At 54.3% G+C, this 22,973-nt stretch overlaps 8 protein-coding genes across 8 annotated transcripts; 3 read left to right on the top strand and 5 right to left on the bottom strand.

Moving 5' to 3' along the window:
- Nucleotides 1-531: 531 nt before the first annotated feature.
- Z519_02350 (uncharacterized protein) lies at nt 532-1,189 on the bottom strand (the record flags this gene model as incomplete). Its single annotated transcript, XM_016760107.1, has 2 exons — nt 532-1,089; nt 1,139-1,189. The coding sequence occupies 2 exons, from the start codon at nt 1,187-1,189 to the stop codon at nt 532-534; spliced, it is 609 nt and encodes a 202-aa protein (XP_016623628.1).
- A 1,335-nt stretch (nt 1,190-2,524) lies between these two features.
- On the bottom strand, nt 2,525-3,576 carry Z519_02349 (uncharacterized protein; the record flags this gene model as incomplete). Its single annotated transcript, XM_016760106.1, has 2 exons — nt 2,525-3,024; nt 3,165-3,576. 2 exons carry the CDS (start codon nt 3,574-3,576, stop codon nt 2,525-2,527), a joined length of 912 nt encoding a protein of 303 aa, XP_016623627.1.
- Nucleotides 3,577-4,212: 636 nt separating this feature from the next.
- Nucleotides 4,213-5,656, bottom strand: Z519_02348 (uncharacterized protein; the record flags this gene model as incomplete). Its single annotated transcript, XM_016760105.1, has 2 exons — nt 4,213-5,487; nt 5,546-5,656. The coding sequence occupies 2 exons, from the start codon at nt 5,654-5,656 to the stop codon at nt 4,213-4,215; spliced, it is 1,386 nt and encodes a 461-aa protein (XP_016623626.1).
- A 906-nt stretch (nt 5,657-6,562) lies between these two features.
- Nucleotides 6,563-8,569, top strand: Z519_02347 (uncharacterized protein; the record flags this gene model as incomplete). Its single annotated transcript, XM_016760104.1, has 1 exon — nt 6,563-8,569. The coding sequence occupies one exon, from the start codon at nt 6,563-6,565 to the stop codon at nt 8,567-8,569; it is 2,007 nt and encodes a 668-aa protein (XP_016623625.1).
- A 511-nt stretch (nt 8,570-9,080) lies between these two features.
- On the top strand, nt 9,081-10,334 carry Z519_02346 (uncharacterized protein; the record flags this gene model as incomplete). Its single annotated transcript, XM_016760103.1, has 1 exon — nt 9,081-10,334. One exon carries the CDS (start codon nt 9,081-9,083, stop codon nt 10,332-10,334), a length of 1,254 nt encoding a protein of 417 aa, XP_016623624.1.
- A 701-nt stretch (nt 10,335-11,035) lies between these two features.
- Nucleotides 11,036-11,992, top strand: Z519_02345 (uncharacterized protein; the record flags this gene model as incomplete). Its single annotated transcript, XM_016760102.1, has 1 exon — nt 11,036-11,992. The coding sequence occupies one exon, from the start codon at nt 11,036-11,038 to the stop codon at nt 11,990-11,992; it is 957 nt and encodes a 318-aa protein (XP_016623623.1).
- A 420-nt stretch (nt 11,993-12,412) lies between these two features.
- Z519_02344 (uncharacterized protein) lies at nt 12,413-13,900 on the bottom strand (the record flags this gene model as incomplete). Its single annotated transcript, XM_016760101.1, has 1 exon — nt 12,413-13,900. One exon carries the CDS (start codon nt 13,898-13,900, stop codon nt 12,413-12,415), a length of 1,488 nt encoding a protein of 495 aa, XP_016623622.1.
- Nucleotides 13,901-15,186: 1,286 nt separating this feature from the next.
- On the bottom strand, nt 15,187-18,433 carry Z519_02343 (uncharacterized protein; the record flags this gene model as incomplete). Its single annotated transcript, XM_016760100.1, has 2 exons — nt 15,187-17,555; nt 17,614-18,433. 2 exons carry the CDS (start codon nt 18,431-18,433, stop codon nt 15,187-15,189), a joined length of 3,189 nt encoding a protein of 1,062 aa, XP_016623621.1.
- Between the last annotated feature and the right edge of the window lie 4,540 nt (nt 18,434-22,973).

Genomic DNA, 22,973 nt, shown 5'->3' with positions numbered 1-22,973 from the left:
GAGCAGCCAGAATCAAATGTGAGGTCGGCCTCCCGCTACTCAATGTGGTTGGCTGGTCAGAGGAGAAGAAATGGTCAAGATAGTGGCATTAACCATGAGATCATTTCTAGCCGACATGTTGGATCCTTTCTTCCGATTTCCGGGCGTACTATCCATCCTCCAGGGAGACAAGACAGAGCTCAAACGTATATCCTGACACCTGGTCCATTGTCAACTTTTATGACCTCGCTGGTCCAACTCGCACCAATCGACTCAGATCTTTCCATATGATTCGTCCTAAGCGATATACCGCCTGGCTCCTTTTGCACATTATGTGTTGTACAGATCTTATATCCACATTGAACAAACGTGTCCAGATGCCGATAGGAACCTTCTTCCTTTGTGTTTCAACCTGATCATGCCAGGAGACCGCATTGGGCAAGATGCAGCCGAGAATGAGGGGTGAAAGGGGAGTGGCGTGTCCGAGTTCGTTCCCAAAAAAGAATTTCCAAAATGAGGCATGGGTGAATTATTGCTGGTCGGATGCTTCCGTTACAGCGTATGCGCTGTCCCAGAGGTGGGCATACGGCCTCGATCATCGCTCATCAACTGGGGTAGAAATGACAGGCTCAACCAGAACGCTGGTGGTCCCCACATCCCCGTGAGTGAAATATAGGAGCCATCAGCAGCGGGCCCATGAATTCCGATGAAGACGACAATAAGGAATGCCACTAGCGAAGGGGTATGCCGAGCGAGGTTCATTGTGATGCCGAACCACTCGTTCTGGGCCTGTCGAAACATCTCAAGACTTGCGAGGCACAGCGCGACCACCATCCCCTGCCAAAAGTCCCCAACATGTGCTGAGGGCATGAAACTGAGGAAGCAGATCATGGATACCCAAAATGACCAAGTCTGATGGGCCCCCGCTCGGCTGGCAGTGTGTTGGCCGTTACAATGATGGGTGTGCTTGACTGTTAACCCAGCAATTGACGCCAGCAGAAGCCCAGTGGCAACCCCCACGGCGTGCCAGCGGTGAAGGCCATCAGAGACTGTATTTTCGGCGAGCCTTCGCCCGAAGATAGGGTCGTCCCCTCTCTCAACGGGTGGATCCTGAAGTCCCTGTCAGAAGGAAAGCATCGAACTCGGGTTGCGGACCAACCATGGCAGCGGCGAGCACCGAGAAGAAGGTCCATATAAAAAGGACCGACATTTTGAGAATAAACAAAACAATGGCCGCAAAAAGCAGGAGCGTTATTGGAAATGGGATTGGATTCTGAAACACGTTACGAATGAGTGAGTGCCGCCCCGAGGCTATTCGTTCAAAAAAGAGAATTGAATCACTCCAGGTCTACAAGACGATCGAATCGGTCAGGTTGAGGAGCGAAAGTCGAGAACGACGTCCTGAGAGCAGGAACAAGGGCTCCTTTTCAGTATCAAACATGGCGGCCAGGTCGTCACCCCCTTCACGGGCAGGCTGCTGGGAAGCTTATCAATGCAACGAAGTCCTAGGCCGCGTCGAGCCTGACACGTCTCCCGCGTCGCAGTGGCGGCCCCTCAACACGAAGGGAGCGCGAAATCACGTGACTGAACTATGCAAGCACTTTGTGCGGATAGGCTCAGGTGCCCCTTGGGTGCCACACCACTCTCCAAACGTCCTTGTCGGGATGGAATGTGTGGCCAGAATTTGTCCCCCATGGTCCCCTGCAGCGGTGCCTAGATTGTCAGGAAGATATGCCCAACCTCTTCTTTTGGACGCATATAACTAGTTGACCACGCTCTCTGTTGGACAATGCACACGATCAAATCCCCCCCATTCCCCGACCTGGACTTCCCCAGGACCGATGGGGAACTGGAACAGACTGTGACTGGCCCAAATATACGAGATATGGACTTCAGCAAATGGAAGTCTGGAGATTGTCAGAGTATCACGCTTTTTTTTCTCTTGAAAACGAAAAGGGGGGGAAACCACCAGGGGTATCAAAGAAGCCCACTTCATTCTGGTATGATTTGATTCTGTCTCCGAGCCAGCTACCAGAAGGATGTACCTTCCTCAGCAAGGCATCGACGCCGGTGCAGTGGGAAGGCAGCAAGACAGGCCAGATGGCGGCTGGCCACCGTCACAAGGGAGAAGGAACAAGTTCGGAAAGGACACATCGCGACGACAAGGCTGCCATCTAACGTTGCCGTTCCCATTGTCTCGACGCCTTGTCCGGGCGGTGCCCAGACGAGGACAGGTAAAAGATACCAGATATGAACCCATACAAGCCAGCTCATTTCTATTCCTCAAATACATATGGTGTTAAGACCAAAAATGGCTCCCCTGCCGCCACCCGTCTCCCAGATGTCCTCCCCTTCAAGAGTGAGATGATGCGCTCGGTGATTTTGTTGAAGATCAGACGGGGGTATCAGAGCTTGTATGTATGTACAAGTAGGAGGGACGCTCCAAAAATGGCCTTGGGCAGTAGCGGACGAGAGATAGCTCGAGAGAGGACAGAACCCAGACCCTCCACTTTCACCTTCACGGGGTGAACGGTGCGTTTGGCACTTATTTCCACCCCCAGTCATCTTTCGCTTCGCGCTCCTTTTCTTTCTCGTCAGCCGCCAGCGGTTTCTCGACTCCGTACCCTCCCTTGCCGTCGTGGCTCTCGTACGTCTTAGCCTGGCCGCCGTGGTATCTGGGCCCGCGCTCCGCCAGGTCCTCCTTGAGCCACTTGAGCACCAGCTCGCCGAGCTTGCTGTTGCCGCTGTTGTCGTAACGGTCGAACTCGGCGTGGTACTTGGCCATGGGCCCCCACTCCTTGACGCGGCCCATGTGCATGTGCACGAGGTGCGTGGGCCAGCCGACCAGGTTGTCGAGGATGTGCGTCGCGTAGACGATCGTGGCCCCCCGCCGCTCCGTCTCGCCTCTCAGCCAGCTCAGGAAGTTGCTCCGGCTCAGCAAATCCAAATCTACCGTGATCTCGTCCAGCAGAAGCACGTCCCAGGGTCGGATCAGGCCCATGGCCAGCTGCACCCGTCGTCTTTCGCCGTCCGAGACCATGTGCACTTTTTCCCCCCGGGCCAAGGAGGTTCTGTCAGAACTGCGCTGGATCAAACAGGGAATAGGAAATAATATGGTGCAAACGATGGAAGGGAGAGGAGGCGGGGGAGAGAGAAACACAGAGAGAAATGGACCGAAGACTCACTCCGCCATCGAAGATCGATGTCCAGGATGCGCACCAGCTCATCCCGCCGCTCGGGGTAATGCAGCCCGCCGACGGAGTCCAGCAGGATGGGCACGGCAATGTCGGTGCGCACAATGGGGTTGAGCACCCATTCCAACCCCAGATAAGTGACGCCCTCGAGCCCGGCGGCGAAGGGGTCGACGCCGGCGATGAAGATGGAGCGCGAGGGCGCCAGCTTCTTGCCCGACAGCAGCCTGAGAAGTGTCGTCTTGCCCGCCCCGTTGGCCCCGATCAACAGCGTCCTCGAGCCCGCTGGCAGTTCGAGGTTGATGTCGAGCAGCCCGGCCGTTCCATCGGGGAACTTGTAGTTGAGCCCGCTGACCACGATGTCCGGCTTGTGTCTCGTCGGGTTTGGCGACTCCTCCGACGGCATTTTTTTTTTCTCTCTCCTTCTTTCTTTCTTTCTTTCTAGGAACCGTGAGGGCTGGATGTGTGAAGGCGAAATAAGTCTCAAGATCCATCGAAGGATTTTCTTTGATATTTGAGCACACGTCGCCGCTTTGATTCGACCAATCAGTCTGTGCCCCGTTTTTATGTATGTACTTGTATGACATGATCAACAAGAGTCCGCCCAAGCCGAATTGAAGAAGTGGCATGCTGGAAGTCCGTCTACTAGTTAGTGTTAACCCCTGGTCTACCATGAATGGGGAATGGGAATGCTGGGCACATCCGATCAAATCCATTACTCCGTATTGTTGGGTATATGACCTTTTCTGCCTTAAAATGGAATCTCAACGCCCTATCCCACGCCCTCTGCTATGCTCCAATGCTGTGCAGGTTGCCTGTGCTCAAATCATGTTGTGCGCGCTCGCTCGCTCACTTCCAGCTCGCTCACTTCTATGTTGATTCACTTGCTGCTATTATTATGGGCTTGTTTCCTGTCTTTTGAGCTCCATCCCGGCCCTTGTATGTCGTCAGAAAGGAAAGGCATCACAGTACATCAAAGCCAAGCCCTCTCAACTAGTTTTTGCATCAAGCTCCTCGTACTTGTTCCCATTAGGCTGGTGTCTCATTGGCAGTAGTTTGCAGGAAATGGTCCCTTCATGCCCCTGAGCTCCCCCTGCCACCAATCATCGGTACTTTCAGTTTTCTTGAGGACTCGAATCCGATCGCCTTCTCGAAATGCCAGGTCTCCTTCACTTTGGCCGTCAAAATCGTACAGTGCTGTTACAAAAATGGTTTGCTGCGAAGGTAACCTCGGCGGCGGAGGGGGCGGGGGTCGTTTCTTCTGTGCAATCGACGCCGCTGTCGCAGCAGACACGGCCGACACACCAGAGGGCTGTCGATCACGAGAGAAATAGTCTGTGTTCGGCCCTGCTGGAGAATAGGCCATCGGTGTCTGATAGACCGACTGTGAAGGCGATGGGCTGGCGATGAATTCCTGCGGAGTGGCTGCACCCAGCACAGATGACGCCGCTGGCGAGGATGACAACTTGACTTTCGGCTCAAAAGACGGGGACGGTGGAAGGGCCCTGGCCGGGGAGACAGACTGTTGGCGGTGGGCACTGAAGGCTGAGGCACTTGGACGGCGATACCCATTGGCCGGTTGCTGACCATTCTCCATCGACGTCCTCGCTGCTTTTCCATTGGCCAAGATAGCCAACGACTCAGCCTCGCGTTGCACGGGTTTGAAGGCATCGTTCCACAATCGGATCACTTCATCCATGGGTGGAGCTGGAGAAGGGAAACCTTCCTCCGTACAGTAGGTGTGAAGCATGGTGTAATAATGCCCCAGCAAGTTGTTTTGGATCTGAATTTGAGCAGCCAGAAAGTGGGGAAGCAGCGAGAAAACCGACGTCAAGAGTCGAGGAAGACAGCCTCTCAAGTTGTCATCGGCGGCGTGGTATGCTTCGGTGGCAGCTTCCAGCTCGGACTGGGACTTGACGAGGGCCGCATTGTCTCGTTCCGACCGCTTGGTCTTTTTGAGATAGGAGTCGACCCTGTTTTGGTACCGTTCAAAATCGAGTTTCCGGTCCTCGCGCTTTTTGATCGTCTTCTTCATGGTGTGCAAGCTGTCCTTTGCATTTTGAGCAGGCCTGATGAGCCTCTCTTCGACCTGACCCAGGTCCTCGGTGAGATCTCTCTTCAGATCCTCGTACTCACTCTTAATCCTCGTGGTCCTGCGGACAATGTGATCGGGCGTCTGGACTGGGACATGGCCGTGGTAGTCGTCGCTGGCACCCACAATCGGAGCGTACAGGAGGCTGAACTCGTCGAATATCCGATGTTGGTGAGTGAGGATGGAGGTCCAAGACTCTCGCCATGCTTTGGAGGCCTCAATGATCTGGATCGAAGTCAGTTGGTGGAGGTCAAGAGATTTGGCGGGATAGTTGGGTACGTACCTTTGTCAACAACTTATCCGCCTCTTCAAAGTCCTTGAGCAACACCGAGACCTGTTGTTCATCGGCAGACCTTTTCATGTACTTGCCAAAATGCCGCTGGACACTGTGCATGGTGGCTGCTGGCTTGCTGGGTATCGGGCAAGGGCAAGACCTTCACAAGCACAGTGGCCTGAGGAATGTCTTGTGAGGAGGCCAGAATGAGGATGTCGAGACAACGGCGGAGGCGGAGGTGGATTCCAGATGTCAGACCGTAGCCCACGCAAGAAGAGCAGAGCGCAGGTTGCTTGGTGGCACAGGACTGTTGCCGCTGCCACCAGTGTCGCTCTCCCGGTGGTTGGGGGGGGTGTCCAGGTTAGGGATTCGATCAACGGCGCGGAGGCTCGTCAGGCTGGGAGGAAACGAAAGACGGCGGCGGGGGAAAGGAGAGGAAATGTATTAAAATTGCTAACTGGCCAGCAGTCTAAAAAGTTTACCCTTTCTTTCATGTGAGTGAAGTACACGAGGAGAATGCGAGAAAATTAGTTGGACAGTACGAGGTAAATAAAGTCAAGCAGCAAAACGTAGGGGTGCAAATTCGGCCAGGGAAGGGAAGGAGGCACGGCGGGAGGCATACAGTGTATGATACCTAAGGGTTAGCTAAGGAGAGACAGGGCTAGAGGGCAGAAGCGGGCATGGGATAGGGAGGGGATTCAACCGGGGGGTTCCAAGTCTGAGGCTCACTAGCCCTAGCCTCCCTGCAGCCTCCTCTCTGGAGTCTGCAGCCTGCGCCCGAGTTCCAGCCTCAGTTGACGCGCGTTTCCCACCCACTATCCCACCCTCAAATCCACTCACCATCCGTCAATGACATGCTCTAACGAGACATTCTCTTCCTGCTGCTCCCTCTGCTCCTTGACTGACTGATGACCGATACTGCTTCTGCCATCCTCTCCATTGGCCGGGCCCCGACAGGATGTCGCTGACAACCACCTCAGCCTCGGCTCCTCCCATTCTTTCCAGGTGCAGCAGTGAAATGTGATCATGGCCAGCCTCACTTCCACGCACCGCGGGTTCGACTCTGCCAGCTTGACCGTTGCTCCCACCCAGAACACCGCTCCCGTTCATGAATTCCGCTGCCTCTACACGCGCGACCTGCACAAGAAGGCCAAGAAATGGCACGATGGCTCTCTGCGTTTCCACACCTTCAACCGACGCGTCATGGTCTACGACGACGCGAAAAATTACATTGGGGACCTCCACTATAGGCAAGAGGGGGAATTTGCAGAGGGCGTTGAGATCCAGCTAGACCGCGGTGTTATGGTGGAAGTCGGAGAGCGTCTCGGTGAGACTCAAACAGACTTGGCCCCAATTCTCGAAAGATCACGACCAGAAAAGCCTGCTCTTCCACCCCGACAGGCAGCGGCCCTTGCAAATCGCCCTTTGTCAACCGGCCCCTCTCAAAGACCCAAGTCGTTGCTAGAAGTGCTGGGACCTTCTCAAGGTCGACTCGGGCGTGCAAGATTACCCGTGCACTCTCCTTATGAACAGAGATGGTCATCCAGTCGCGTCGACCCAGTTGAATCGCCTCGAAAACGACTGCGACTTGATCGTGACAAGGAGAACCATTTCGATCATGTCCACCACCCGGATAGATCTGCAAGGCCTCGCTTACCTCAGCCCATGCAGCCAAGTAAGACCGTTCCGCAAACCGCTCGCTGCTGCGGAGCTCCAACGGAATGCGAAGACTTGATCGAATTGTCGTCAGACGAAGAACCTCCAAGTAAACGGCAGCCCACAAAGCCGGCGAGGCTGGGAACTGTACCTAGTGAATATCAAAGGGGAAGCCCGGACAAGCAATGGTTTAGACCTGAACTGTTATGTCCGAGCCCAACAGCTCTTCCTCAAGTGGATTACAATAAAGCGAAACCGAGCAAAGAGAGACTGAAGAGATCTAGCCCCCCTGGAAATCCGAAGAAATCCACCAATGGCGAGTCTTTGGACGCGTTCCCTCCGCCAGTCGCTCACCGTTCACGACTGCTAATCGGCCAACCGAAGCCAAGGCCCAGACTGACATGTCTGCTTCCGTTCTGTAAAGGTACATCAAGGCCACAAACCCTGGAAGGTTGCTGCCAACTGTCGCCTCGAAAGAGTATCAGCACATCCTCTCCTCGTGAGGAAGAAGCGTCGTTATCGAAGCGCGCGGCCCGGGCCCATCTCGATGACGGTAGGCAACCAATTCAGATTCCGTACTCCGGCCAGTCGAGCGCACGTGAGCTGGTCCAGGACGACAACATCAATTCCAGCCCGCTGTTCATACCAGAGCAGAAGTCTGCGCGGAACTCACCTTCTCCCAGACCACTTCCGACCCAGGAGGAATTTCCCTTTCCCGGGTCTGACGACAGTGAGCCGTGTCAAAGTCTACCGAAATCTAATGTCCCGTCGTCTGCCACAGCTCACCCGGTGACTGTACCCGCACAGCAGCTTCAGGTGGATGTTCAAGCAGCGGTCAATGCTCAGTGCCTGCGTCCAAAACCTCCCTTGGAGCTCGATCCACAAAGTCCCAACCAGCCCCTCCTGTTACCGGAACGACCCGACGGCTTTGATACACGTCCATTCCGACGAGTCATGTCTGAAAATGATGCTCTGGGGAACGGCACATTAACTCTGATACCAGACCATGCTGTCCCTCAACCACGGAACCCTTCGCCAGTGCTAAGCAACCTAGCGGCGAGGAGTCCGGCCAAGTCTGAGAGCCCAAGCAAACTCCAGCGATGCGCCTCAGAGACAAATGCAGTGGACAGAGACAACCAACAGATGGGAGGGCTGACCGAAGAGGGCTCCAACGGGCCTACAGGACCTTGGACCGCAGACGAGGCGTTTCTCCTGTTTGACTGGTGGCCTGCCGCCATGGAGAAGCCGGTATACTGGAAAGACGAGATGGAACCTGTCTTGCCGCGAGGCATGCCCGCAGCTGTGCCGGATGTTCGGGCTGGTATTACAACAGCGCGCCGGTTCCTGTTTCTTCGCAACGATATAAATGTGTTATGAGGCCTTGACGAGCAAGGACACCCTGTCCAACTAATTCTGGATTTGCATGACGGCAGAGGCAGAGGCATATGTGTGAAACACCAGACAAGCTGAACATGCTATATTTGTCTAGAACCGCGCCTGAGCTTCATCTGACTCGACGCCGCCCCTATTTCCTAGTCAGACATCTCGATATGCCTGACCTGTTCAGCCTTGTCCTGCAGGCGGAAAACTCCGCTCTCCGTGTGTCGCATTTCTTATTTCTGTTTCTTACTCTAAATCCTTATCCTTATCGTGCGCCACCGCGTCACTGCTCGGGCATGGTGAATCGAGGGTGAGCAGTACCGAGTACTGTAGTTGGATGTGCGATTCTAAGAATCTCGTGTCTTGAGCAGCACAAGGACAACTTGTTCATTCTTTGATTCCTCGACCCGATTGAATCATCTCTATCGTTCTTCACAACATCACATCCATCACCACGCCCTCGCTGGTCCTGGTCGTACTCTGCAAATAAACGGAGCGATATATCACAATGGCCGCATCCGTCATGTCACCGCAAGCCTTCCTAGACCCTTTGTCGGAAAAGTCCTTGGGCCTCAGCATTCTTGACGAAGTTGCGGCAGCTCAAGAACATCTTCGAACTCGCCTGGCCGGGGCCCTCACCAACCCTCCACCCAAGACTGCACCAGAGACGTTACCGACCGTGCCTCTGATCGACATTGGGCCTTCTTTCTCCGACGACAGCACTCTGCGCAAGGCCGTGGCAATGCAGATCCGTGAAGCGTGCGTGACGACGGGATTCTTCCAGATCAGCAACCACGGCATCTCGTCCCAAGCCATGGTCGGGGTGTTGAAGCAGGCAGAGCGCTTCTTCCACCAGTTGTCGCCGGAGAAGAAGGACAAGCTGCACATGAAGCACTCTCCGCTCTTCCGAGGATACGAGCCCCACGACTACACGTACGTGAATCCCGACGACATGGGGGGAAGCGACGCCTCGACCTCTCAACAGCAGCCTGAACCCGAGACGAAAGAGGGGTTCAATTGGGGGTATGAAGAACAGCTAGACCCGACGGGCGGAGATGGGAAGTATGTCGAGTTGGACGGGCAATCGCCTGCATCGACAGGTCTGGGAAACATTTGGCCTGCCGAGGAGGATCTCCCGGGCTTCTACGAGGCCATCAAACTCTACTATGGCCAAGTGCTCCAGCTGGCAAGACATTTGTTTCGCCTCTTTGCCATGTCTCTGGGCCTCGAGGAGGGCTATTTTGACGAACTGATGACCCACCCAGGCGGGATTGCGAGGTTGTTATATTACGCTGGTCAGCCGGTCGCGAACTCCGCCACCAACGCGCAAGCCAGCACGAACGAAACCACGACAACCCACGAGGAACAAGGCAGCAAGCTCGGGCTCGGCGCACACACCGACTACGAATGCTTCACGCTGCTCCTCTCCTCGTCCAACCCGGGCCTGCAGATCCTCTTCCCGCCCTCACCCCTCACAAACAACCGGCCTGTCTGGCTCCCCTGCCCCGTCCGGCCGGGAACATTGACAGTCAACGTGGCAGACTTCCTCATGCGCTGGACAAACGGGCTGTACAAGTCCACCATCCACCGCGTCGTGAGCGTGCCGGGGACTGGGGAGAGATACTCGGTGCCGTTCTTCTTCAGCATCAACTACGACGCCGAGGTGGTGCCGTTGCCGGAAAGCGTGGTGGGACCGAGTAACTGGCAGCCGGTCAAGGCCGGGGAATATATTCTGGAGAGGCTGAGGGCGACGACCATGTGAGAGAGAGATAATGGGCCGAGGTGATGGCGCCTGTTCGAATCCCAAGAGCACAAGACAAGGGGGCGATTACTTATTCTGCGATACCCTCTTGCAGGACGAATGAAATCAGGCAGCTTACAAAAGGAGCATCAGGTCTCCTAGTCCTTTCCGTCTCCATGACAGAATGAGTCCCCAGAGTCTCCTGGCTTTTTTCAATCTCTCGGCTTCGACTGCTGGGACCCCTTGCTCGCCCTCTTGGCTACAGCTACACAACCGTGCGTTTGCCCCTTGTCCAATCAGCTTCCACCCTCGGTCGACGGATTACTATACAAATATTATTTCCTTCCCCTGCTCCTCTTCTGTTCTCCCCATCATCATGGAAATGGAAATGCTACTGCTATTATATCTACCCCATTTGCCGTTAGATGCGTCTTTTCTCGTCTCATTCGGCCTGTTGGAACAGGTTACAGGTAAGGAAGCAAGAAAGGAAGGTGATATATTCTTCTCTCGCTTCCATTCCTCCCTCACTCCAGCCTCGTATCTGGTCACGGTAGTCTTGTGTTTCTTGAACACACAACGCCGGTTCTTCGCCCTGTTGTTTTCAATATCCATCTGCCAGGTCTCTCTGTCGCACACGTAAGCACACGCATTCTCAGACAAAACCCTCAACCACAACCACAACCACACACTTGTGTATACGGGGCACACGATCCCAAAACACCATGCCACTCTACGCCTCGGTGCACGTCTCTCCCTCAATCCCGTGGACCGCACCCAGCGGCAAGCCAGGCGGGCCCTGGTCGCCGATCGCGTGCACCTTGATCCACACGGCATCGCACGCGGTGCTGGTCGACACGCCCATCACGGTGTCGCAGACCTCGGCGCTGATTGCCTGGATCGAGCAGACGCTGCAACCGGGCGCGAAGCTGGCGTACATCTACATCACGCACGGCCACGGCGACCACTGGTTCGGGCTAAACATGCTGCTACAGCGCTTCCCGGGCGCGCGCGCCGTAGCCACGCGCGGCACCATCGCGCACATGGAGGGCCAGATCGCGCCGGCCGCGTTCAAGACCATGTGGGCGTCGCGTTTCCCGGGCCAGATCGACACGGCGTTCCGGCTCGCGGAGCCGCTGCCGGAGTCGGGCGCGTTCTACCTGCCCTTCTCTGACGAAGGGGGAGAATCGGAAAAAGACAGGCCAAGCGATCCAGAGGGCTACAAGTTCCAGGCCGTCGAGGTCGGACACACGGACACGCACTCGTCGACGGTGCTGTTCGTGCCGCACCTCCGGCTCGTGGCCGCCGGCGACGTCGTCTACGGCGACGTGCACTGCATGCTCGGCGAGGCCAACACGCACGCGCTGCGCATGGAATGGGTGCGCGCCGTCGAGACCATCCAATCCCTGACGCCGCGGCCCGAGGTCGTGGTGCCGGGCCACGTCAAGCCGTACGAGCTGTGCGGCACCTGGCACCTGGAGCGCACGAGGCGCTACATCCTGGACTTTGACGGGTTGGTCGAGGGCGGCCAGGTTGCGAACGCCCGCGATCTCGTCGCCCGCATGAAGCAGCGATGGCCCACGCGCTTCAACGACGGGGCCTTGATCGTCGGCGCCATCAATGCGTTCAAAGTCAAAGAGAAGAGAGAGCAACAACAAACGGCCAAGGGCGGGAAGATGTGATCCCGATGAATTCGTCAAGGAGAAGAAAGAGAGGAAGAGAATGATGACGAAAATGATGCTGCCCCTTGATGAGGGAAATACCGTAGTTGAATGATTTGCTCGCTACAAGGCTGAAGATTATGTACATACACCATACGGCGTACTGTGTATGTCCCTCGCTCTGAACAAGACGTTCCATTTCTCCAGACAAGGAAGGATTCAGCGTGCTCCTCCTTTCCAAGGCTTCAACTTCCACTCCTTCTTGCTCTTGTTCGTCTTATTCACGACTGTGCTGATCAGCATCCATCTATCTATATCTGTACATGGCTTTCTCTTCCCCCTCTCCCCTCGGTCTCGCGAGCATCGTTTCCGGAAACCCGCCTCCGGTCTGCTTGGTGACGTCGTTGTCATTCCTGTTGTATCTCTATTCCCGCCCTCCGATCAACGCCTCAATTCCGCCAAAATATATGGGAAAATGACCTCGCACGCCTTCAAAAAGACCAACACCCCCTGAACCACGCTGACCGGAAACAGAAGCAAGCCGTTCTCGTGCACAAGTACCCAGATACTCAGCAATGCCACGCTAAAGAAGTGATAAAACAGCACGAAGGGCTGCGGGATGATTCCACCCAGCAACCCCACAGGCTCGTCAATGCATTTGCCGCCCCGTTGAAAGTATCGAAAACAGCCCCGTTGAAGGTACTTGAGTTGCCAGTCATCGGCGGCGAACAGCGAGTACAGCGCTTGAGCGAGGATGTTGATCACGGAGCTTAGGTTCTTGCGTCGCCAGTGAAAAGCGCGGAACTGCCTGAGCACAAGCTTGGTATCTGCGAGATCTGGGACTTTGATTGGGGAGAGTAACTCGGAGAGCAAGACGACGTCACTCAAAGCGACTGTCATACCGCCTCCGGTCAAGGGATGGCGCATGTTCATGGCATCTCCGAGGATGGCTAGGCCTGGAGTTGTGTTGGTTGTCGGTGGGAGAAAGGAATTGGGCATGCTTCGAAGATTGCCTTCCTCCAAAGCAGCCTGAAACGATGGTTGCACCACAGCCGGTAGAGCCGGGAGCACAACCTTCCGGAGATGGCCTTTGACGCCACCGTTGGCCGTTGATGTGGATGCTAACCCGTCAGGAATATCCACCAGTGCTCGAGTCTCATGGGTGCCGATCTGATACAGCAGTACGGGGGGATTGTCACCCAAGACGACCGTTCCGTGTTGCGGGATCGGGAGAGGACAATCAATAAGTTCCAGGCCCCAAAATTTTGACTTGACCTTGGGGGTGTGAGAAATGTACGACCTCCGGAATTTGGAGGCATATCCGTCGCAGATGACGGTCAACGACCCAAAGAAGAAGTCCTTGTGTGTTTTCTGAGTGACAGATTCGACTCCGAGAATTTCAGCGGTATGAGAGGACGCTATGAGTGAAGTAGCCTCGGTCTCGAAGACCGTGATGTTTGGATGTGACATTGCTGTAGCGCGCAATCGAGACACAAACCGACCGTGGTGGAACGACCTCCCCTCTGCCCTCTTGGGATTTCCTGGCTTTTCTGAAGCCTGATGCCGTGCCTCACCCGGTATTGCTGGATAGGGAATGGGCACCTGCTCGTCATAATAAATCACGGTGTATCCATTGACTGGAATCGCGTCGATGTCGTCGAGGGTATGGCGCAAACCCAACTTTTTCAATGCCTGTACACCACCTGGCTGCAGGAGTTCCCCGACTATGCGATCCGGCTCTTTCAACGATCTCTCGAGGAGGATGACACTGCGCCCTTGATTTGCCAACGCCACCGCCAACGTAGACCCCACGACGCCCGCGCCCACGATAACAACATCAGCGTCATGATGTAGCCTTCGTCTCTCTTCCTGGTGGTCTAAATCCGAGTCGACCGAGGACTCTGAGGGGGTGTCGAGTATAAGAGGCATTATGGGAGGTGGAGAGGTGAGAGGATGCGTCAAGGAGAAACGTTATCTAGACATAAACCAGCGGTGTCGAAATCGTAAAAGGGGAGAAGTCGCTTTTAAGATCAAGAGGCTTTGTCGTGGAAGACGAAGACTTCTGTGGCGTGAGGCGTGGTGTGATAAACAGCAGAGGGAGTTGAGAAGAGTCCCATCAAGACTTTGCGGTGACTGCATGCCGCATTGTGCTGAGTGTGCCAACTTAATACTCGGTACACATGGTTGATTGAATCGAGAAACGCTGGGGACCACAATAAAATTCCAGGATGGCTGGTCATTGGCCACGCATATCAAGCGGGGGGATGAATTTGGGAGAATCATGCAAGGCACAGAAAGTCGTTGCTTTGTCTCCTTCCGAATCGTACGAGCGAGTCGACATTGGTCAGCCTCGTCTTGCTCACGTGACCATTACAGCCTCGTCTGGTAAAGAACGAGGGAGGGATATGAACACCCTTTTTGGATTTAACAATGGTCACGTTCCTTTCGTTCATTCTCTCTAATCTGCTCATCTACTGTCCCGGCTTCCCCTCCGAGCAATCTTACAATCTCTTCTTTCTTCTCAGCCTTGGTTTTTCCACCGGTCGGTTTATATTGCTCCAGTAGCGGGCGGAAGCCTTTGAAATTTGACACTTTTGTGAACCCCTTGCTCTATTCTCCCACCTTTCCACAATCAAAAGAAGAAAAGAAAAAGGAATAAAAGAAAAACAAAGCCCCGACGACTGGCTCGGTTCGCAAGGGATCCATTTCTAATGCCAATCACATGATCGTCCGGGTTCCGCCTTTTTGCAAAACATCAATCAAGCTTTGTCTCGAGGCCGTGAGATTCGCCATGTCCTGTCGAAGCGGCGTGGCCTCCCATGGAACTTTCGAGCCATCAAAGATCTGGCCCTCAATCGAGCCGTATATGTGAATGCATCCCACAACTTTCAGGGGTATGTGAAAACGTCCCTGGGTATTGAAGAAACGCCGCGGCCATCCTCATGCGCTGCATCCCGATCAGGGATGCTGCTTCCTGCTAGATCGACAAACGCCAACAAATTTGATCCATGCATAACCCAAAATCCATAGAACGACTAGATGTGTGCTGTTGATATCATAAATGCTGCCTTTTGTCGAGGCCGTCCGCCCGGACCAGAAAGCGGAGCGCAAGACGGGGCCAGAACCCAATCATCGAGCTGACAAGACGGCGTCTTTCATAAAGTGGACGGGCCAAATATGCTGCAGGTCAAGGAAAATGTTTAGCGAAGGAGCGCCTAGCCGCCTTTCCGTAGAGCCTCGTCGGCAGGTAGTATTTCTCCCAAGGAAGGATTAGACGTTTGCTGCGCATCGTTTTCTGATTTGACCGTCTTTCTCTTATTTTTCTTTTTCTTTTGTGTCTGCCAGCCGCTAGGTACATTGGCATTCGGCGCGGAACTGGGTCCATGACTCGAGGATCCCGCAGTCCCGTTGGTTCTTGGCGCAAGCGGGCTTGCAAAATCACGTTCCTCGCCATTGGCCAATATTGTCTGACCATTCGATGAGCGCTCATCCTGGCCTGCGTGACCCTTGCTCTCCTTGGGAAAAGAGCCCTCCCCATTAAATGTCTCAACCCTGGGGGAAGGCGTGCGTACTTCCTCCACGGAGGAAAGTTGCCGATCAAGAGACCATGCTGGGCCGCTCACTTTCTTGATCGTATTCAGGACACTCATCCCCAACGACTCCCCTGCCTTGGCCGCTTGAGCCTGCCCCTCTTCCTTCGAACGCTTTCCCGTTGCTCTCGGTGGCGGAGGCCCATTCACAAAATCTGGAGCACCGTTTGGATGCTGAATATGATTTCGTGTATGGCTGGGACTGATTGGCGAAGCCTTTCCAAGTGCATGGCACTCAAAAGCGTCTTGGGATTGTTCATCTGAGCTTGAGGGGGTGTCGAAGGCCAAGTCCTCCGACGTGGATGCGCTGAAACTGATATGATCCTCAGGATCGTTGAATGAATGGGTCGTGCGCCTCCGCAGTGGCGAATTGATCGACCCATCCACTATTAACGGGCCTGTCCTAGGCCTCAGTGGGTCTGATTCAGTATTGCCACTGTCACCATTCCCCGGTCCCTGGTCTGGTTCCGGATGCGTCTCAACCGTGGCAGTAGAGATCGTCTGGAGCGGAGGAGTGTGCATCGTCCCAGAAGGTCGAGTCGATGTTGGAGCAAGTCGTGGAGATAGGCCTCCATTCTGGATGGCGAGGCCAACGTGTGAAGGGATGGGAGAAATCGCCGTGCTTTGAGTATAAGCAGGCAGCGACGGCGATTGACCGACATAATACCCCAGATACTCGGCTGGCCTTCGTACTGGATCATAGACTGGTCCAATCATACCGTAGGCATTCTCCATATAGGCAGGATACGGTTCTTGAGATGTTGAAGATGAGGACGATCTCCGTCCAATAGAAGAATCCTGAAGGCTTGCGATATCAGGCCGCTGCAAGTGTCCCAAAGAAGAGACCGGAACAGCCCGTGCAGGTTGCGACTGAGCTCGTAGGGAACCTCCTGTGGATGATTGTGTTACAGAAGTTCGGCGTGAGTACCTTCGAGTGTCCGAAAGCACCGAATTCAGTCTCGGTGACGGCGGGTTCGTTGATACACCTTGGCTTGGTTGGCTTGCAGGCAGATACGGCGATCGAGGAAAACTGTGCTGGTACAATGGTGCTGACAAGGGAGCTCGACCAATGCCGTTGACTTGTGGATTAGAACCAAGATCAAGGCCGTCATCTTGCGAAACAAACTGACTATATCCTGTGGGTTGACTATAAGCAGCCATCAACCCTCTTTGCCGAAGATTCTGTTGATAGAGCTGCATTCTCAATTCCTGTTCTTGAAGCTGGAGATACTGGTATTGCTGGAACAGCTGGTCGTGCAGGAGATGTTGCTGATGCTGCTGTTGAAGTTGCAACTCATGAGTTGTCATCTGGAATGGAGGATTGCGCAAGTAATTGGAGGTTCGTGTGGTTGGATTCGAAGACCGTCGGGGATTTCTACCCATCTGACTTAGATTCCTGCTACCGCCTCGAGTTGCATTCCGAGCTCCTCGTGACGGCTGCGTTGGAGGTTGCGGAATCACTGGTCGCGCTGAGGGTGGCACAAAATGCTCCGAGGGTTTGATCTCATCTGGAGGGTGGACAAATTGTTCACAGCACCTTTCAAGCTTGCCCTCTCCCAGCAACTCGAAAGCCCGCCGTAACTCTAGATGGATGCCTCGCATCGACGTGTCGTCAGCAGTGTTTGCCAAGTTTCTTGACACGTTGAAAGGTTCCTCAACGCAGAGCCGATTGTCCTGGAGAAGGTGCCACGACTTTTCAACCTTGGACAGCACCCGACCCAGTCGCACCGAAACCACACTTTGCTCAAAATCAAGCTCATGCCCATAGTAACGGAAGAAATGAAACAAAAGTTCGCCAAGGGAAGACTTGTTGCGGCTCCCGAAATCTCTGTGAGCCTCGATGTTGCGATCGAAAGAAACATTCACTCCAGCCACCTCTTTCTGCTGCAAGTTAGGCTGTTGTTGCAAAGTAGGCAAGATTGGAGGGTCTCTTGTTTGCAAAAAGTTCAAGGCCAAACATATCCACGTATACGAACTAAGCGTGCCTCCGAGGGCTTGGGAAAGATCAGTACCAAAGGTCGCAAAGTCAACAGCGTGGAAAAAACCACATACCAGCGTCGTTCAACATCCTTCGCTTCGCCCAATATTTGATGATCATGGCCAATGGCCTCACTCGGTTGTCAATACTGACATACGTCCGGACCAATTGCGTATTCTCCAAAGCCAGCGGATTATTGACGTTGATGTCACAAGCGACGTGTAATTCGGGGTCCCAAACCTTGACAATTGGCACCTTGGCAGAAGAGACGCATACTACTCTTTCCATTCCATGTTTTGCCAGCAGCTCTGCGATATTGCAAACTCGTTCCATCTCCTTGCAGTCAGTCGTGATGCAGATATCGACGTCAGAATCCGAGGTTCCAAGGTTGTTCCCCGTGGAGCCAAAGACATTGACCTTGATTGAGGACGTTGGCCATCTTGCCCGCAGTATCTTGTCGAGCTTCTCGATGAACCTTGACCGGCGAACTTCACTCTCGGCGGTTGGTTGTAGTTCTTCATAGAGCTTTTGCATGTCCTGCGTTAGTGTTTCATCTTCCTCATGGGTCAACTTGGTTTTTAACTCGGACTTATCCTTTGCCAAGGGCTCTGGCCCCAGGGAGTAAGGGACACGCCGCCGTGCTCTTTGCATGCCGGTCTCATATTTACAACCTCCGAACTGCTTCCGGCCTGCAGGCGGTGTGTGGCTCTTGTCGGATGGTAGCGAACGGGGCGAATTGGGTTTTGCCGGGGGTTCTGGGGAAAGGGAAGCTCTTGAATGCGAGCGGGATTCAGGTCGATGGAAAGGGGAGGACGGCGTCGACTTGGAGTGTGAGGAGACGTGGTGCGAACGTCGTGTAGGGTGTGAAGGACTAGCGACTGACTCCATTTCCATGTTGGGCGAAAGAGCCTGAGCAGATGGCGCGGTCATCGGTGTCGGTATACTGTTTCCCTCATCTTTCGGCACTCTGCAAGTCATATGACGGTCCAGGAGGAGATTGGACTTGAATTATCCGGGTTGAATAATTGCTGCGAGAACAGTCGCGCCGGATCAGGCGTATGTAGAGTCTGGCCCTCCTTCTAATGTATGTATAAGATCGAAATGGCAGCAGCCCGGTCGCGAGTCTTTTGAGGGGTGAGTCCGAGTACGGCTTGGGGATGGGTTTGCAAAGTGCTGTATGCAACGTTCCGAAGCAAGGAGGAGCACCGAGTTCAGCAAACCGTGCGATGCGACACACTACCGGCTTTGATTTTATTCCCAGTGACGACGCTGGCCAGCCAGAGCGAGAGGACCTCGTCTATGTCGAAAAGTGTCTGAGTAAGCCCGTCAAGGGCGGCGAGGTGAAAGAGAGGTCAATCGACGATTCTGTTGGCGAACTGAAGTAGGCTCGACTTGAAGGAAGGCGTGGAGCCGCAGTGCTAGGTACAATCAAGAGAAAGTCGAGCGTCTGGGGACTTTGATTCTGGGCTGGGAGGACGATGAGATTTCTGCTTGGTCGGGGAACAGAAGACGGGGGACGGGGGGGAAATTGGTGATATACAGGATTGAGAATGCGAGCACAAGTAGGATAGGGCCTCTAGGCGCGTGTCAAGAGGAAGATATGTCGAGGATTGGACGAGGATAGAGTCGAGAAGAAGGTAGTTGAGTAGGTAGATGAGGGATGGAAGTGGTCGAGGTGTGAGGTGTGAGGTGCGAGGTGCAATGAGAGATGATCCTCGCTTGTTCCTGGCTGCTGCGGGTGCGTTGTGGTTCAGTTCAGTGCACGACTTACTCGTACGGAGGACTGTTGCTTGTCGGTGGCTACCAGCGAAGGAGTTAGTGAGGGAGAGGAAGGGCCCTTGTGGCCGGTGGCCTGTGCCGTGTGCCCTGTAGCCACTAGGCCCTAGTAACCTACGGTGCTCGTACTGGGTGCCGGTGCTGGGTGGCCCGTAGCAGTCCGGGGGTAGCAGTAGCAGTTGGACGGAGCAGTGCGAAGGCCGCCGAACAGTCTTTGCACTCAACGCCCCGTGGCTAGTGGGCTCGTGGGTCACCCAACGAGCCAGCATAGAAAAAATGCCCTCCTTCTGGTCCGTTGGTGCCAAGCTTCAATTTAATACAAACGGCTGAGAGACTCCCTTGTTTCTCCTCGTGCCGAATACTGGTCTCGAGCAACTGTGAACCCAGTGACAAGAGACAAACAGCAGCCACTTGCCAGCTACCGGCAAGCAGCAAGCAGCAATCGGCCCATCTACATCTGTTACCATGTTTAGCTATCCTCACTTTCAGCTTCACCTTCATCCAACAAACCCCGGTCTGGTGACGGGCTTTCGCAGTGCTGCCCTTGCTGACCTGGGACAACGGTGAAGCGGGAAGTTCAGCTACGCTACACAGCATTACAAGCCAGAGGCAAAGCAGGGTATGGCCGGGTAGGGCCCAGCCAAGTTCATTTTCCACGAGGACGAGGACGCTGCACTGCTCGTCCAAGTCTGCTGCAACCGTTCCAAGCCCTGCCTGGCGGTGCTAGCTCTGCGCTGCCTCATTCTGACCGTCTTTCACAGCGGCATGTGTGATATACCGGTTGTCTATACATTATTCCAAGAATATATATATATGCACCTGTCAGATTTCTACTAGCGCGTCGCGTTCGACAGGACACCGCGTTCTTTGCTGTTTCAGAGGCTGGTCATCCATCAAAAAGGCAAACACGGCATCGCCGGGGTCACCGCCAGGAATCAAATGCGAAAAATTTCCAGATCATGCTCGCTACACACATCCGATTCCCAACAGCCCGGTGAACCATGTTGGCTCTGGAGGCGACCGGCGGGAGCATACTGGGTAAGGCGCTCTCGATCCTTTCTACTCGTTCTGGACAAAGTCATCCTGGGAAAGAGGTGATTTGGATCCCACTGCCGTCTTGGGGTCAGCGATGCTAAGCCTTTGCATATTCCTGCGAGCTGGATGCAAAATTTGTGATTCGAGATGCTGTCTTGAGATTCTGACCGCAACAGCTGCCCCGGTGCCAATTATAGACCAGGCGCCCTCCTCCGCAATTTGGGCTGACTCAACCGGCCTATGACCCCTGAGACATTTGGAAGGATACTCCGTGCTATGCTTGAGCCCAACCTGCCTGAGTACGGAGCCAGGACTACTCCATACTTGGGACAGGACACGGGAGTCTTTGCCAGCAGCAATTTCTCTCCGCGCCTATTCTTGTAATGATAATTTTGATCTCTTCTATGTCTTTCGACAACGGAGGAGGTCCATTTTCGAAGGCGAGGACGCCCTATTATACTCTGTAATATGGTCCCGCCGTTGCCAGAATCCAAGGTATGGGCGGTTTCTTTTTCAATGATCCTCCTGATCCAGAACTGTGTGGTAAAGCACAGAGTACTCCGGATACGAGAGACGCCATACCGACTTTGCTCTTGACCAGTCGACTCGGCTGTCATCAGAGGCGGCAGATTGTGCGTCACGCGTGCACTCGAGTCTCAGTGTCCAGATGCCTTCTTTTCTCCCGGTCGGCCAGCTACCACGTTTGGAGGAGACGGAGATCCTTATATATTTCTCCAGGCTGTTTATGACCTTGTGGGCGCCTGGGGCTCGGCTCCATGCTGGTCTAAAGCGCCTCGAGCCTGACATTATGCTCGCCTAACATGTCTTTTGATGGTTAACAAGATCTTCTAGACTCATGCCGCTCGATCGTTTGTGGAACATCCCGAAATTTGAGGACGAGAAGTTACCAATTTGATCGAATCACGCGGAGGAGCTGGGGAATTTCTGGGAATCTGAGAGATCTTGGAATTGGACAGACCAGTGCTTGGGGGGTTGGCCAGTACTCTGTCCTCCCGTGCGACGAACGAAAAAGGATGGCTGCATGAAATGGCTAGGTGGTTCTGCGGGCTTTTGCAACAGCCGAAGCGTGACGAACATGAGTTTAAGGGCAGTCTTCAGCTCTGCCTATGCCAGTTCGGGAGAATGACACAGGACCGATCACCCAAGACCCCGTCGCCCATGTGATTAGTGACTGGTTGGCAATATCCTGTTGTCAGGGCTTCTCGAAAGCGTGAGTGGGACATCCCAGACATCCCCCGTCAACCGGAAGGTTCGGATTGGTAGACGCATGCTCGTAATTAACGTGCAGGGCCCTGGAACCATTCAGACATTGAGGGGCAGACAAGCCATCGATGGTCAAGACGGGCTCGGGCAGGACGGGAAAGAGTGTCTCCTGCATTCGTTTGCGTCATAGGATCTTCATCGGCTTGATTTCGTCGGTGTCGTGGTGCTTTTGGAACACTCTCCTCGTGCGCTTGTACTCGGTACCAGTGAATCTCTGACTCGAGCGCAGGCGGCCGTCGGCAGGGAAATTGACCAAAGTAAATGCTCCGTACTCGTAATGCTTCCAAATGTCCCCCACCTCGAACACTCAGAACAATTTTACCGGTCATTCCAGTGGTCTCCACCACGGAGAGACAATTTGCTTCGACAGGGTCGGGCGATGGAATAATAAGTAACTCGTAGGAACGGACCTTGTTCGGCTTCGACTTCTTTTCCTCATCAAGGTTCGCCTGGAATACTCGCAAGAGAGGGTCGATTTCAAGGGGGGCAGCCGCCATTGAGGTTCGCCAATTCAGTTGGGTTTTACAGGATTCCGCACAGGTACACTGTGCGAAGGGGTTTCTTTGGGTCTCGCATTGCCGCTTGTCCAGTGAACCAGCCTTAAGCCGGTCATCGCTAGCTTGTGGGTAGTTGATGGTCGGGGATGACCCGCCTGCGCCTAGCAATTGTCTCACTGAGCAATTCTCCGGCAAGAAACGTGAGAAAGGAAGAGGAAGAGGGAGCCGACTGCTTGCTAGGAGAAGAGGAAAAGTGAGGAGGAAAAGGGATTGCAAGATGAAGAGGGTGTTACTTACCTGGGTACCGAGTACTCCGTACCTGTAAACACTGTTGGTAGGTGTTTAAACAGGGGGACAACATACAAAGTTAACCTTTAGGAGAGCGAGGCACCTAGGTAATCGGTTCTTCACCTAACTAGCTAGGTAGGGGAGGGCAGGTATTTTAGGTGGTCCTCAAGCCCAGCAGCCCGTAGTCGTGGGGGTTATTTGCCTTCTGGAGGCCCTTGCGAATTTCCTTTGTCGCCCTCTTTTTGGCCGGGAAAAGTGGTGGGTGCATGGGCACCAAGTGGGTGGCTGTTGCAAGTGGTGTTGGTGGTGTTGGTGGTGCTAACGTCAATTCTCGCTTCTCATCGCAGAACTTTTTTTTAACCCTCTCTCCATCTTTCTCCGCCTGCGCTCTCTTTTCCTTCTGTCCCCTTCCTCCTCGTTTCTTACCTTTTGCCTGTGTCGCCCGCAGCCTACCGCCTGCCGCTGCAGTGTGGGCTTCCATCCACATCCAATTTATCCTGCGCGGTACTGACATCTGCCATCTGCCATCTGCCTCCTGCGACCTGTGACTGTGA

The sequence above is a fragment of the Cladophialophora bantiana genome (genome assembly GCF_000835475.1).
Source record: "Cladophialophora bantiana CBS 173.52 unplaced genomic scaffold supercont1.3, whole genome shotgun sequence".
NCBI lineage: Eukaryota > Fungi > Ascomycota > Eurotiomycetes > Chaetothyriales > Herpotrichiellaceae > Cladophialophora > Cladophialophora bantiana.
Note: the sequence above shows the minus strand (reverse complement) of the source record. Positions and strands in the feature narration are given on the sequence as shown.